This window comes from Scophthalmus maximus, chromosome 5 (assembly GCF_022379125.1).
Source record: "Scophthalmus maximus strain ysfricsl-2021 chromosome 5, ASM2237912v1, whole genome shotgun sequence".
Lineage (NCBI taxonomy): Eukaryota > Metazoa > Chordata > Actinopteri > Pleuronectiformes > Scophthalmidae > Scophthalmus > Scophthalmus maximus.
This window is the reverse complement of record NC_061519.1, coordinates 1,504,121-1,517,908: the sequence shown is the minus strand read 5'-3', so window position 1 is coordinate 1,517,908 and position 13,788 is coordinate 1,504,121. Positions and strand designations below refer to the sequence as shown.

At 40.2% G+C, this 13,788-nt stretch overlaps 1 protein-coding gene across 1 annotated transcript; it reads right to left on the bottom strand.

Moving 5' to 3' along the window:
* Window positions 1-1,599: 1,599 nt before the first annotated feature.
* LOC118311571 (sodium-dependent neutral amino acid transporter B(0)AT1) lies at window positions 1,600-11,349 on the bottom strand. The gene is made up of 12 exons (XM_035635567.2): window positions 11,065-11,349; window positions 5,789-5,929; window positions 4,791-4,928; window positions 4,497-4,678; window positions 4,299-4,409; window positions 4,090-4,202; window positions 3,863-3,991; window positions 3,265-3,421; window positions 2,971-3,175; window positions 2,723-2,882; window positions 2,234-2,396; window positions 1,600-2,100 (listed from the first exon to the last, which is right to left on the bottom strand). The coding sequence occupies exons 1-12, from the start codon at window positions 11,261-11,263 to the stop codon at window positions 1,945-1,947; spliced, it is 1,854 nt and encodes a 617-aa protein (XP_035491460.1). The 5' UTR covers window positions 11,264-11,349; the 3' UTR covers window positions 1,600-1,944.
* Between the last annotated feature and the right edge of the window lie 2,439 nt (window positions 11,350-13,788).

Genomic DNA, 13,788 nt, shown 5'->3' with positions numbered 1-13,788 from the left:
AAGGAGATCTTGCAGAGGGGAATGTCATGACCAGAGAATGTGATGCTGGTTATGGAGGAATACTGGATCTGGTGTGGGGTGCCAACTATGATTGCCTCGGTTTTGGACCTGCTCAACTGGAGAAAGTTGTGTTTCATCCACACCTCTATCTCCTCCAGACAGGCGGTGAGAGAAGGTGGTGATGGTGATGACGAAGCTGTAGTAGGGGGGGGGGGGGTCAGTGTGTGTGTCTCTTCTTGAGGTGGTTATCGAGGTGCTGCTGACAGGTGTCTACATGGAAAACTGTTTGGATATGCTGTTTCACAATCTTGTTATGCAGATATATGTCAGGCCTCTGTAGAAAAGTTGTTATCTTTGCTGCTCAGTCCTATCCTGCTGTCATGTCACTTGCTGTAATGCTGTTGTCGTTGTTTTTTGATATAAGAGGTACAGTGAATGAAAACGTTTTCATCCTCCTGATGATCTCCTCAACCTCTTGCTTCGAGACTTCTGGGAAGGGGCTGGAAGATCTCAGAGAGAGAGTAGGCAGTTGGTGCAGGCAGAGTGGAGGAGCCAGAGAGGACAGAAGGACTTTTCGTTTTGAAGAAGGCCATAAATTGATTATCATTGGCTGATAAAAAGTTTGCAGAGAGGAGATGCTGGATGTCATGGTTTCTGGGTTTCAAAATTCTAATGCAGATTTGGCGTTTGGGTTTTATGGGGGTGTGTGTGTGAGGGTACGACAACTCCATGGAGATGGCCCACTGACATCAATTAACAATCGCAGCAAAAAAGGAGGTAGATCTTTTACATCATACAAATCCTAATGTTGTTAAAGTTATTGCTTAGTCTACTAAACAATGTACCCCATTATTTATAGCCACAACAACCAGGTGTTAAAGCTATCAAACAATAGCATACACAACAGACAGGTTAGGTGATTTTTCTTATTTGTTCAAACAAATGTTTTGTCTTTCAATATTTCTTGGCCCTGTCATAGACTGCTGCCAGTGTGAGCAGAGACAAACCCCCGAATATTTTAGATTTCTCAAGTTTCATACTAGGTTTGGATGAACTTAAATTTTTGCACAAAGGTAGGACTATTTTGTGCGCTTACATTAGAAACACATTCAAATAATTCTTTTAATGAGAGAATGAACAGGAGGAACGACAGGCAAAACCTGCTCTAATGTGCAAATGGGAAACTGATGACTTTTTGAGGCAAGATCTTTGAACATTGTAAAACTTATTCTTTGATGTGAAAAATCTTCAACTTTCACAACTATATCAGTTTAAAGCTTATCAACTTCATAATTAACATATTTGAAACAATTAGCTTGTGGAAAAAAAGTGATATGTGGCACCATTTTTGTATCAATGCCAAATCAGACTCTTACATCTGAGAAAAGTATGATTGAAGTCTGTAACATTTGAACGTCTGTCCCTGTGGAATTGATACAATTCCAAGCAGTTGTCTGATTCTGCCACCTACTGGTGAAAACATGCATCTGCAAAGCCACTGTGTGTGTGTGTGTGTGTGTGTGTGTGTGTGTGTGTGTGTGTGTGTGTGTGGACACTACTCCCATGCTGTAATCACTGTATTAGTGAAGATACAACAAATCGTTTAAATAGTTTTAATCACTTTTGGAACTCAAACATTTACAAAAGTAATACACAATAATTATTTTCTCTTAAAAATATGTCACAGCAAAAATATTTACATCACAAAAAAATATGATGCTTGAGGTGACTGAGTCTGCTCCTTGTCTATTTATATGTTAAACATCAGTTATATACGTGTGTGTACATATATATATATATATATATATATATATGTTTGTCACACAAAGTTTGCAGGTGTAAGTCACATACATGGTTTACAAAGCAACACAACACATTAAATAAAGATGCATATTGTTATATTATAAAATGTCATGATGTTTTAATCACTGTTGGAAACTGTGCTCATTTTGTGGATGTAGTCATTTTTCTACAGCAAACCAAGACCAGCCGACATAATGCATATACAGGCACTATCAGACTGGGGACTCCTGCCAAAAGGAATATGGCTGCGTTGACCCATGAAGGATATGGTACTGATACCAGAGCCGGAAACTCCTCCTGTAAACCACAAAACTGTGTGATCAGTAAAGACAAGTTATTATTACATGTTGTACTATAAACATTTACCAGACATTTTTTCCTTGTTCTCTGACATCACGTATTGTTCACTGTTGTGAGTTTGTGCTCTTACAGAGTTGGGGTCCCAGACTAAATAGGAGAGCTCCTCTTGAGCTTGGATCACCAGGTAGAAAACTAAAATAACCAGGATGATCAGAGGGCTGACGAACCGCCATGACAACTGCCAGAAGATCGACGGCTTATGTCCGATCATGAACTCCAAGTCCTCATTGAACCTGCCACACAAGAGGGTATGGATAATAGAAGAGAACAGAAACGGTTCCAAAAACGTTTATCACAGCCTAATAAGGAAATAGATATAGCACCAATAAGTGTTGCAGTTCTGGTGCAACTGCATATTATGGTGAAAATAACTTGTTGCCTTATCAGTTGGCCCATTTCACATATACATATTTTTTTGAAAATGATTAACACAGCTTTAATTAAATACATTATATTGATTATTATTATTATTATTAATATTTTATTCATCATTAGAACAAATATTGCAACTTTCCAGTAGGCCAAACAGTTTAATACAATAGCATATTAAAGAACTAACCTGTCTATGCCGTATATGTGAACGACCGCTATCAACTCAAACAGTCCAATGGTCAGAAGTGGAACCGATCCAGCAAAGCTGTCGAAGAGAGTTACCCAATAAAACCCTGAATGCTGCGCAAACAGGAGGGAGATGAGGAAGGCGACAACACATGTTGTTCCTGAAACACACATACGAAGACAATGGGAGCTGGTGTTCGTTCGTCTGGGTTACACAGCTGATGTGTCGACTGTTTTAACACAAAATACCAGTTAGGGCTTCTTGGGGCCAATTTTGAGGAAGCATCTTCAGGTCTCTCAAGGGGACCACCACTCCTTCTATGTTGCCAATCAGGGTCGAGAGCCCCAAGCAGAGTAGCATGAGGAAAAAGAGGACAGACCAGATTGGAGAACCAGGCATCTTGGTGATGGCCTCTGTGAACACAATAAAGGCCAGACCTGTTCCCTCCACTCCCTGGACAAACACACATTCATCACAAAGCAGATGAGAGTCAACAACAATAATAACTGTGGTAGCTGATAGACGATCCTCAATATTGTTACCTCGCTGAGAAGCCTCTGCATGTCACACGTCTTGATATCCAGTCCAAGAACAATGTCAGGATGGGAGCTGTTGAGGTGATTGAATGCTGCCTCATAGTTGCTCGTAGTGATGTTGTCTTCAGGAAGATCGAATGCATTCAATAATGTCATGATGTTTCTAGAAACAAAATATGTCACGGATTAGGAACTGCATTCCTGATGTCAATATTAAAAAATATGATAGTGGGCAGCTGTGGCTCAGGAGAAAAAGAGGGCTGTCCATTAACCAGAAGGTTTGATCTGATTGCCCATTTAACCCTAAAATTGCACCTGAGGGCTGTGGTGGCACTGTTTGTGTGTGTGTGTGTAAAGTGATGAATGGGGCTTGTACTGTAAGGTGCTTTGTGTGGTCGAAAAATAGAGAAGCACTATATAAGTAGTCCATTTACTATATAAAAATGAAAAATGTATTCATTACTGGAGACTTTACAGACATTAAAACTCACGTAATAGAAAACATTTCCTCTATTCCTTTGTGTTTTGATGTTTGGACTACAGATTCGTTTTTTTTTCTTCGAAAGTCACATTCTGCGACGACTCACTGGCACAATGTACTCACTCACTGATACACTTGTCATAATTCTCAGTGGCCCTGAAGCCGATTATGGTGTAGGTGACCATGGCGGCATAGACCGAGGTGAAGCCGGTTACGGCGGTGAGGATCACGGCGTCTTGCATGCAGTTGTTGCTTGGGAAAAGGAAACGGGCAAAGGATTCGGGTCACATCATGTCTCACAATGGCCGCTTTCTGTTTGAAGTCTGTCCTCGAAGTGAAATGTCTCTTACTGAATGGGATTGTAGCTTGAGAAGGAGATGAGGCCTCCCCATGCTATACTGAAGGCATAAAAGACCTGGGCGCCTGCATCCAGCCATGTTGTGGGGTTCATCAACTCATTCACCTGCAGGAGGGAGGCACACGTTATCCGTCTTTGTCTAATGAGATACATAATTTGAGATAAATGATTTTTTTTCCACGATAGTGATTGGAAACATACGTCTGGTGTGAAGAGGAACTTTATTCCACTCAGGGCTCCTTTGAGAGTCAGTCCTCGGATCAGGAAGATGGCCAGCACTATGTACGGCAGGATGGCAGTGACGTACACTGCCTGAGGTCATGAAAAGATATGAAAAAAAATATATAAAATAGTATTGATGGTGGTGATTCATAATGTCTAAAAGACACTTCAACAAACCTTGCCTGAAGTGCCGATCCCACGTATGTAACAGATACAGATGAATGTCCAGGCAGCCAACAGGCAGACCACTATGGGCCAGTGGATTCCTCCAGAGTCCGCTATAGAGGCTGAACTGTTCAGAGTCACTCGGTAAAAGAAATAATCCACAGTGGAGCTCTGTTGACACTCAGGTACAAATCCTGCGAATGCAAAAAAAAAAAAAAGAAAAAAAAAATACAAACAATGATGCAATTCAGCCACTTTAGTGTGCATGTGTATTTGTGTAATATAAATGTATGTTAATTCAAATACCTGTCCCATTGTCATTGAGAGGACACTGGGTCCAAGGCAGTGGGCTTTGAAAGGAATTGAAGAGATACCACATGATCCAGGCTATTAAAGTGTTGTAGTACAGTCCAACCAAAAAGGACACCAGCATGGAGGCTATACCTGAGGGACAGCAGGATAGAACACTTCTGGTCAAGTTTCACATCATGTACAAAATCCTCCTCCTCACCTCTACATTCCTGCATGCCCTGGCCACCCAGTACCTGTCTGACCTCCTCCACCCCCCTACCCCATCCCTGAACCCATGGTCCTTCGCTATGGGTCTGCTCACCATCCACTGTACAAGCCTGAGAACCCATGGTGACAGGGCAACTCTGCAATGCCCCATCTCTGGACAGATTTATAAAGAAATCCTTAAAGGTGACATATTATGCAAAAATCACCTTATCAGTGTTTGTGCACATAAATGTTTGTATCTGTGGAGCCTGCTGGCTCACAAACTGAAATAAAAGACCACACTGTTCTTGTTTTTTGTGAGCTGGCTAAACCCTACAGCCTGGCTCTGAACAACTGGTTCAGGTTTCTCTTCCACTCTGAGATCACAGTTGGACTCTTTTGGGGTAAAAATTCTCAGCCTGAAATCTGAGAATTTTCCACTTTTCTGGTGAAAGGGTATGACATTAGCTACACATTTTTAAAATCGGTAATCGGTTGACCAATCACAACAGACTGGGCCAGCTGGCCAATCAGAGCAAGTAGTCACCCAAATTAAAAGTATGAACCTGAATATGAGCATATTATGTCATCTTTAAAACCCAACTGTTCATAAAAAGGCCTTTGACCACTAGTGTCATCATCCTCAGTAACTTAAAATTGTTTATATTCTTCATTTTCCAATCTCTGTAAAGCGGCCTTGGGTACCGTGAAAGGTGCTTCCAATTCAGTCCAATTTATTATCTTGATCATTAACACTCATAGGACAACCAGAGAGTCACTTTTATTACAGAGCCTACTCTACTTACCAATACCAGTCAGATAGGGGCTGATGGACCTCCACACTCCCACGCTACCTTTCCTCAGACGTTGGCCAATGGCAAACTCCAGTAGCAGGAGCGGCATTCCCTCCAGCACCAGCAGGATGAGGTAGGGGATCAAAAAGGCACCTGGAAAATGGATGTAATCAGATAAAAATCAATACAGTTAGAGTTGTAATCGTAAATGGTTGTAAATGGGTGTAAATGGGTGTAAATGGTTGTAAATGGTTAAACATTTTTTTGTTTAAGATAAGATATGCCTTTATTCGTCCCACAATGGGGAAATTTGGAATGGACATAACTTGACCTGCCTTGTTATAAAAAAAAAATTGTAAGGTGTGGCTGTCCAGCATGTTTTTTGTCACATACTTCCTCCGACTGAAGGTGTTACATATATTTTATTATTATTATTATTATTTATTTATTGTTTTTAAAAACTGCACGTTCTACTACATAATGATGATGTTTTAAATGCAGTAATTACATTCATTTATTAAAATACTTTTGCTGTTACAGTAGACAACCTTAAGGCTAATGTTATAAAATATCATGAAAATAAGTACAACATGTGATATTTCTCTTTTTTTGCGACAAAGTCTTGAGGGAGGGAAATTGGTGTAATACCTCTCACTCTCTCTTTAATTCAGCAACCATTTCTGTCTTTTAGTATGACATAACCTTCTCTGGTGTTACCCTCGAGATACACGAGATAGCCTACTTTTCATTGGATTGCAGCAGGCCCGGATTAACACCCTAGGGTGCCCCAGGGTGACTACTCTTGAAGTGCACCCCCTCTTCGTAAAAAACTATAACTATTTACTATGACATGAACACCATTTACAAGAACATATAGCTAAAGTACAGGCTTACCGTACATACTACAGAAAAAATTAAGACCCAACCAAAACATGACAAATGCCACACAAGCCCTTCCACTGATGCTCACATCTTACTGAAACACGTCATGCACCCAAATATGTATATATATATATATGTATATATATATACATATACATATATATATTGCACCTGAATCACAAAAATTGCATCTCTTCCAGTAAAAAATATATATTTACATTAGAAAATATGACAAGCAAGATTCTGCTAAGGGCCCTCCTACATGACTCATGAGCCACACAGTTAAGTTACACATGACACCACAGTGCTCCTCTACAATACTCCTTCCTTTCACAACTGTTTGCTCCATCTGGCACTCTAAGGATGAATTTATACAGAAACAAACAATATTTATTGATGCATCTCCTCTACTGACAAATTTAAGCTTAGCAACTGTTAATTATAGATAATATTTATTATAAATGTTATCAGCTCAGCTAAAATTATGGACTGGACTGAGGAGAGCCATCATCATTTCCATATATTGACTGGACTGGTCCTCACTGTTTGCTGCTTGAAATTGCGAGTTTCATTTTGTGCACGCAAATGTGAATTAGTATAAACACATGATACCTTCTCGAGCCGCATTTGTTATATAGTAACACGTCGTTACCTCGGTGAGTTCCCTTGGCACAACACACACACACGTTTCTGACTCAGGATGAGCACTTTATTCTTTGACACACACTTAACTCAAAAATGTCCTTTAATTCCTGTAATCTGCCATGTCCGGCTGCTCTGGTGCTGAATCCAAAGTAGAAGAGTATGAATATGACCCAGAATAGACGCACGTCATCATGTCGGTTACTGTTACGTATGAATCATTTTCATCTGATGTCACACAGTGTTAAAACACTGAAACATGCTGATGGAGCCACTGGCGTTTTTTGTAGTTCATCTTCAGAAATTTGTAGTTTCACCACGGCAGATAACATCAGCTGTCGCCCGATGACGTAGTACAGTGAAAGTCGAGTCGGATTCTCTGAGCAGCGTTGTCTGCTTTTCCTTAGTCCTATGAGTCCTCATTTACACATTTCCTTGACCTCATGAAGTTTTCCACTGAGGTCAAGGAATAGTAGATAGGAATAGTAGATAGGTAGGACAATTTGATTTGTCAAATTTGCTTAGGAATATTCCTTCATCCTGAAATGACCTGGAAGTATTTAATCGGCAGCCATGATAAGACAGTGTTTCCCCTACCATTGAATTGGAGGGGCAAGCAGAAGTCATTTGAGGTCATTTTCCTTATACACCTTATTCCTCATTCCTTTAGAAAAGATTGTGGATGAAACTTAACGTGATTTGTGAAACCTAACCCTAACCCTACAACCCCCGCCCCAAACCAGTAAACCTGGGGAAACACTGTAAGAGGTGATGTTGAAATGTCCTGCCTTTCTACTATTCCTATATACTAACTTGACCTCAGTGGAAAATGGCATGAGGTCAAGGAAAGGTGTAAAGGTTCAATAGGAATTAGGAAAAGCCGACAGCAGTGCTCAGAGAATCCGACTTGACTTTCACTATATTGTTGATGAGTCTGCTGTGGTGAAAGTACAAATTTCCGAAGATGGACTCCAAAAACCTTAGCATTTCCATCAGCATGTTTCCGTGTGTTTTACCGCCGTGTGACATCAGATGTAAATGATTCATATGCAACAGTAACCTACATGATGACGTGCGTCTCTTCTGGGTCATATTCATACTCTTCTACTTCTTCTACTTCTACTTCGGATTGAACCGTTTATGCTCGTGCATGGCGCGTCACGTTGAATATCGCTTCCGCAATGAATTGTGGGGCGTCTATATCTCCTCTCCTTTCGCATAGGAAGGTCCAATGTACCCTATGCCAAAGGAGATAGGAAAGGAAGCATTGAAGCTCCTTTCATATGCATTTAGAGAATCCGAACAACTCTTATCATGGTTGCTGATGAAATACTTCCGGGTGACTTCAAGATTTAGGAAACTTCCGAAGCCAATTTGACAATATGACCTCACCCAGATTCTCTAAATGTTTAGGAAAGGTGCTTGAATGCTTCCTTTCCTATCTCCTTTTGCATAGGGTAAACTGGACTTTCCTATGCGAAATGAAAGGAGAAATAGACGCCCCACTATTCATTGAGGCAGCAATATATAATGTGAAGCGCCATGCACCAACGAAAATGATTAAATCCAAAGTATTAGTAGTAGAAGAAGAAGAGTATGAATATGACCCACGTCATCATGTAAGTTACCGTTGCCTATGAAGCATTTCCATCTAATGTGGGGATTTTATTTTTCCTCTTTTTTCTTCTCCCCTCATTTAGTCACTTTTGTTCCTACACTTTGGAGTTGGGTCCTGCTTTTCATCACCACCCCTCACAATCTGGATTTTAAAAATAAATATATTATCATAAAAAACATTTTTATATCTCGAAATAGCTTAAAAACTGTTCTTCAGGGAGATATAATCATCACTTATGTTACATTGGTAAAATGTTTAACAGTTTAAAAAGAAATACAGCAAAGTTTCACTCACATTTATTTAAAGCTACAATGTTTAGTATTTGAGAGAACTTATTCACAGAATAACTGGGTTCATATATGTGTAATGACCTGCAACAAAGAACTGATGTGTTTTCGTCAACTTTGAATGAGTTAAATATAGTTACATGAGGTGGAACCGACCTCCATGTAAGTCTCCATGTTTACTACGTCGTGTTGAATACGGCTGCACAAAATGGTGCAGAATACGTCACATTCGCGTAGAATTTTGAGCGCTGCTGGAAACAGGAAATGGAATTAGCAGTGCGCCACCATAAAGTGTCAACTGTTGGGTACTCAGTTGGTTGCGGTTTGCACCTTTACCACCTGATGCCGCCAGAAAATTACAAAAATTACTCACTGGGGCTTGTGAGAAAATAAGTTTCTTACTTTTTTTTTATGTCACACCATGATATATACATAAATACACTGTAAATATATATATATATATATATATATATATATATATATATATATATATATATATATATATATACATATGTACACAAATGATCTTATCTTGTATTTGACAAAAAAGCAATTCCACTACACTGTCAACTACACCGTACTGAACATCTGACAGTTACCCAAGTAGGGTATTACTAAATCAATACCCTACTTGGATTCAATATCCTACTTGGGTATTGCCTACTAAAGCAATACCCAAGTAGGGTGTTGAATACAAGGTTCAGGCTGAAAACATTCCCACTGGGTGTGAACAGTACTCAGTAATATTAATTACCCTTGTGACAGCCCCACCTGCTCTGCCTCCCTGTCTCTTTTTTACCTGTCCAGCTTTATTTCCTCCATGCAGGTAGCTTGTGGGCGGGGCTGGTGGGGTTGTTTGCTCGTACCTGCGACCTCTGACTGACTTACGGCCTTTCTGGGTCTTTTTCCTCTCTCTCTCGTGGCTTAAAGGGTCAGTAAGCGATTTTGGAGAAAGCTTGTTTCTCTCTTTGTTGTTGTTGTGATTTTACTGCTATGGCCGGGCCGTGGACCTGTGACCTTCGGTATGGGAGTCAGACGCACTCACCACTAAGCCAAAAGCCCTTAGTTGCAGCATCATCCACTAGCACGTCTGTAAAAATCAGCAAATATTTCCTCACCGCCCGTTAGCTGTCGCTTTTGTGTGTGTGCCGTAAAAAATCTGGGTTTTTGGCGCAGCCCCGGCACCGTAAATCGAAAACTAAAAAAATAATGTGAACTCCACCATGCGAGTGCAGTTTGTAAACATCACTCGACGACACCTTAACAGACGTGCTGATGGGTGCGCTGCAACTCCGCAGTTTTGGCCTAGTGGTGTGTCTTTAGAATCGCTTACTGCCCCTTTAACTCCTGACATCCTCCAGGAATACTGCTGACCCACTTTTTTTTTTAACATATTCGTGTTAATGTAGGTGGTAGAAGTAGTCATAGGTGTGTTTGGAGTATTTGTAAGGACAAAGCGTACTATTAACGTCTTCTGTACTGCAGTGAATAATAATAATTAAGAATAATTTCCGCTTTCACCATCCATCCATGACTCATGAGCATTAGATAACGGCTTGAATGTGTAGTTCTAGTTGTAACGTAAAAACAATAGATATACCTCCTACAGTATATTATCTTCAGAAAATTATCTTCTCCCCTTTGAATTTAATCCACGCTGTCGCGGATGCACAATGCTTCACTTAACACAGCCACATACTTTGAAAGTGAAAGCGCTCACAGTATTTGTCACCACGGTAACCCCTTTAAAGACTGATAGTAACACTCCAGGAGTCCCTCCAGGAAAGAACACACTGTTCCTTCTATTTAAGAATCAGACAGACTATCATAAGACTCTAACCATGTCCATCTTGTCTTACCTCCTCCATGACTTTGACACAAGTAAGGAAATCGCCACACGTTGCCAATCCCAATGCAGAATCCAACACATGTTAGGATGTACTGGGCTTTGTTGTCCCACTTGGGCCTGTCACTGTCGCCCTGTTCCTCCAGCCTCTCCAGATCCTTATGGTTGAGGATCCGGCGATCCAGCCCTGGGTTGGGAAGTACCAGTCTCATGACGATCCTGCTGAAGCACAGATGTCCACGCTGTCGTTCTTGCAAGTCAAAGTGACAGCTTGGAGTATGCACCTAGAGAGATTGAGACATGTTTATGAGCTTTTACTTTATCTGCTGCAGTTCAGATTAGGTAGTGCACACTCAGTACTTCTATTTTATATCACCATGATTGCTCCGAGAATGGTATGAAGGGTAACTCATTCAAAAATAATAGATAGAAGAATGATTTCATAATTTTCCATTACCAACAGTAAACACTATTTCTACTAGTCACTGCTAATGATAAATGTGTGCATCAATCTAATGACAGTTTACAATGAGTTGTACATTCATTTTCTGTTGTTTAATGGTTTTGATTGTGGTAATAGACAGAATTATGTAATTGGAGGTGATGCAATTAACAGCTTTAATGACCAAGGCTGCACCAGTTGGGCAGGTGCCCCATGTTCCCCCAGAAGTTCCAGTCTCACTGAGTGTCAAGTGGATTGTGCCAAATCATTTGCATCTTTTTCTGGGATTCAGCACTTCAACACAATATTAGCTGAGCTTATAAAGATCTTTGGTCGGGCCCTGCTTTATTATCTAAAGCTGAGGGGTCTATAGTGAAGGGGGTCCCGCTGATGCTGAGCAATGAGCACACCTGGGATACGTTCATATGTGTTCACGTCCTGTACGCGTCCTGTACAAAGAAAGTTGGTAGAAACATCGAGAAATTTAGGGAAACTCAATGTTATCCTTAACCGTATGTTGATTCCGATTGAAAGTGTACAGGACATAAAAGGAACTGTAGTTTATTCTCTAATATCAGCATTGATTGTCATATGGATCCATACATCCTACTGTAGTTCCTGTATTTTTCCATCCTGTTGTAAACATTGACCTACTCACTCGCTACATTTATGACAAGAGGTTCACGTCTTGTTCCCCATCACAACCTTGCACCCTATAATTGTTTAATCGGTAACTTATAAAATTATTATAGGCCAGTCTATTTCAAGGCTCCCTCATTACATAACCTCATCTGTTCCTCCGATAAATACCCACATATTTGTGCCAGGTATTTTATTGATATGTTGGGAATAATACAGTCATGTTTAGATTATATTGTAATTTTTTTAGATTCAGTTATATACAATGTGTTGTACTTTGTTTTAATCACGGGATACATCCCAAATATTTTATAACATTTAAGACTATATTCTAAAACAAAAACCACACACATTTTTTTCATAATTTGAGAATACTAAATGACAACTCCCAGTCTCCAGATAACTTCACTGTCCCCCACTTCTGAAATCACCCCAGAATATGTATATGATGAAGATGTAACATTGTCATCAGCCTTTTTTTTAACTCACATAGTTTTGTGTTCAGTCTACAGTAGAGCTCTACCACCTGAGGATGATGCTTCAATGGGATTCAGTGCTGTATATCAGCGGGTGTTATATATGTTTACTCGCTCTTATTTTTATTTTGTGTGAATCACAGAGTTTGAAAGTTGAGTGGGTGCACCAAATGAGCAAGGGGCAAAGTTCAGTTTGGCTGGAAATGGTTATTTTATTGTCATTATTAGTTGTTTGAGTTTGTTATTATCAGTTGTAAATCTTATTTAGTGCCTACTGTATAATAGTATATATCAGATTAAATCACATATAAAGCAGTAGATCACTATACTGTTAATTAGAGGAGGGCATCTGTTGATATTATGACATCTGACGGAACCTTTGATATTTCTGTTCTCTCCTCTGCCTCTATCACAGAGCATATTGCCATTAAAGGGGCAGTAAGCGATTTTGGAGAAAGATTGTTTGTTGTTGGTTTTCTGACAGCACTCGAGCAGTTGCTAGCACCTCTTGAAGCCCCAGTGTGTAATTTTTGTACTTTTCTGGCGGCATCTGGTGGTAAAGTTGCTAACCGCAACCAACTGAGCACCTGACAGGGGACACTTTATTGTGGTGCACCACTGATTCCATTTCCGGTGTCTGGCAGCTCTGAAAATTCAACGCAAATGCGACATATTTAGGACTGTTTTGTGCAACCGTATTCAACACGACGTAGCAAACATGGTGAGTCACACGGAGATCGCATCCACATGTAACTATATTTAACTCATTCAAAGTTGATGAAAAAACATTGGTTCTTTGTTGCAGGTGATTATACAAATATGAACACATAGTTATGGACAATATATTCAATTTCTGTGAATAATTTCTTCTAAATATTACACACTGTAGCTTTAAGTGTCGGGGATTAATGTTTGCAAATTGCTCACAGTGTTGTTGCACCATTTTTTTTTTCAATTTACAGAGCCAGGGCTGCATTAGCAGTCAGAAATCCCCAGGGCTCTGGAAGAATCTGCCTGAGGTCCGCTGACTCAGCAATGTCTTCTTTAAGTCCCCTCTTAAAGGGGCAGTAGGAGCGCTTGTCTCTCTCTTTGTTATTGTTGAGATTTGACTGTGCTGGCCGGGCCACAAACCCGCAGCCTCGGGTATGGGAGACCGATGCGCTAACCACTACGCCAATAT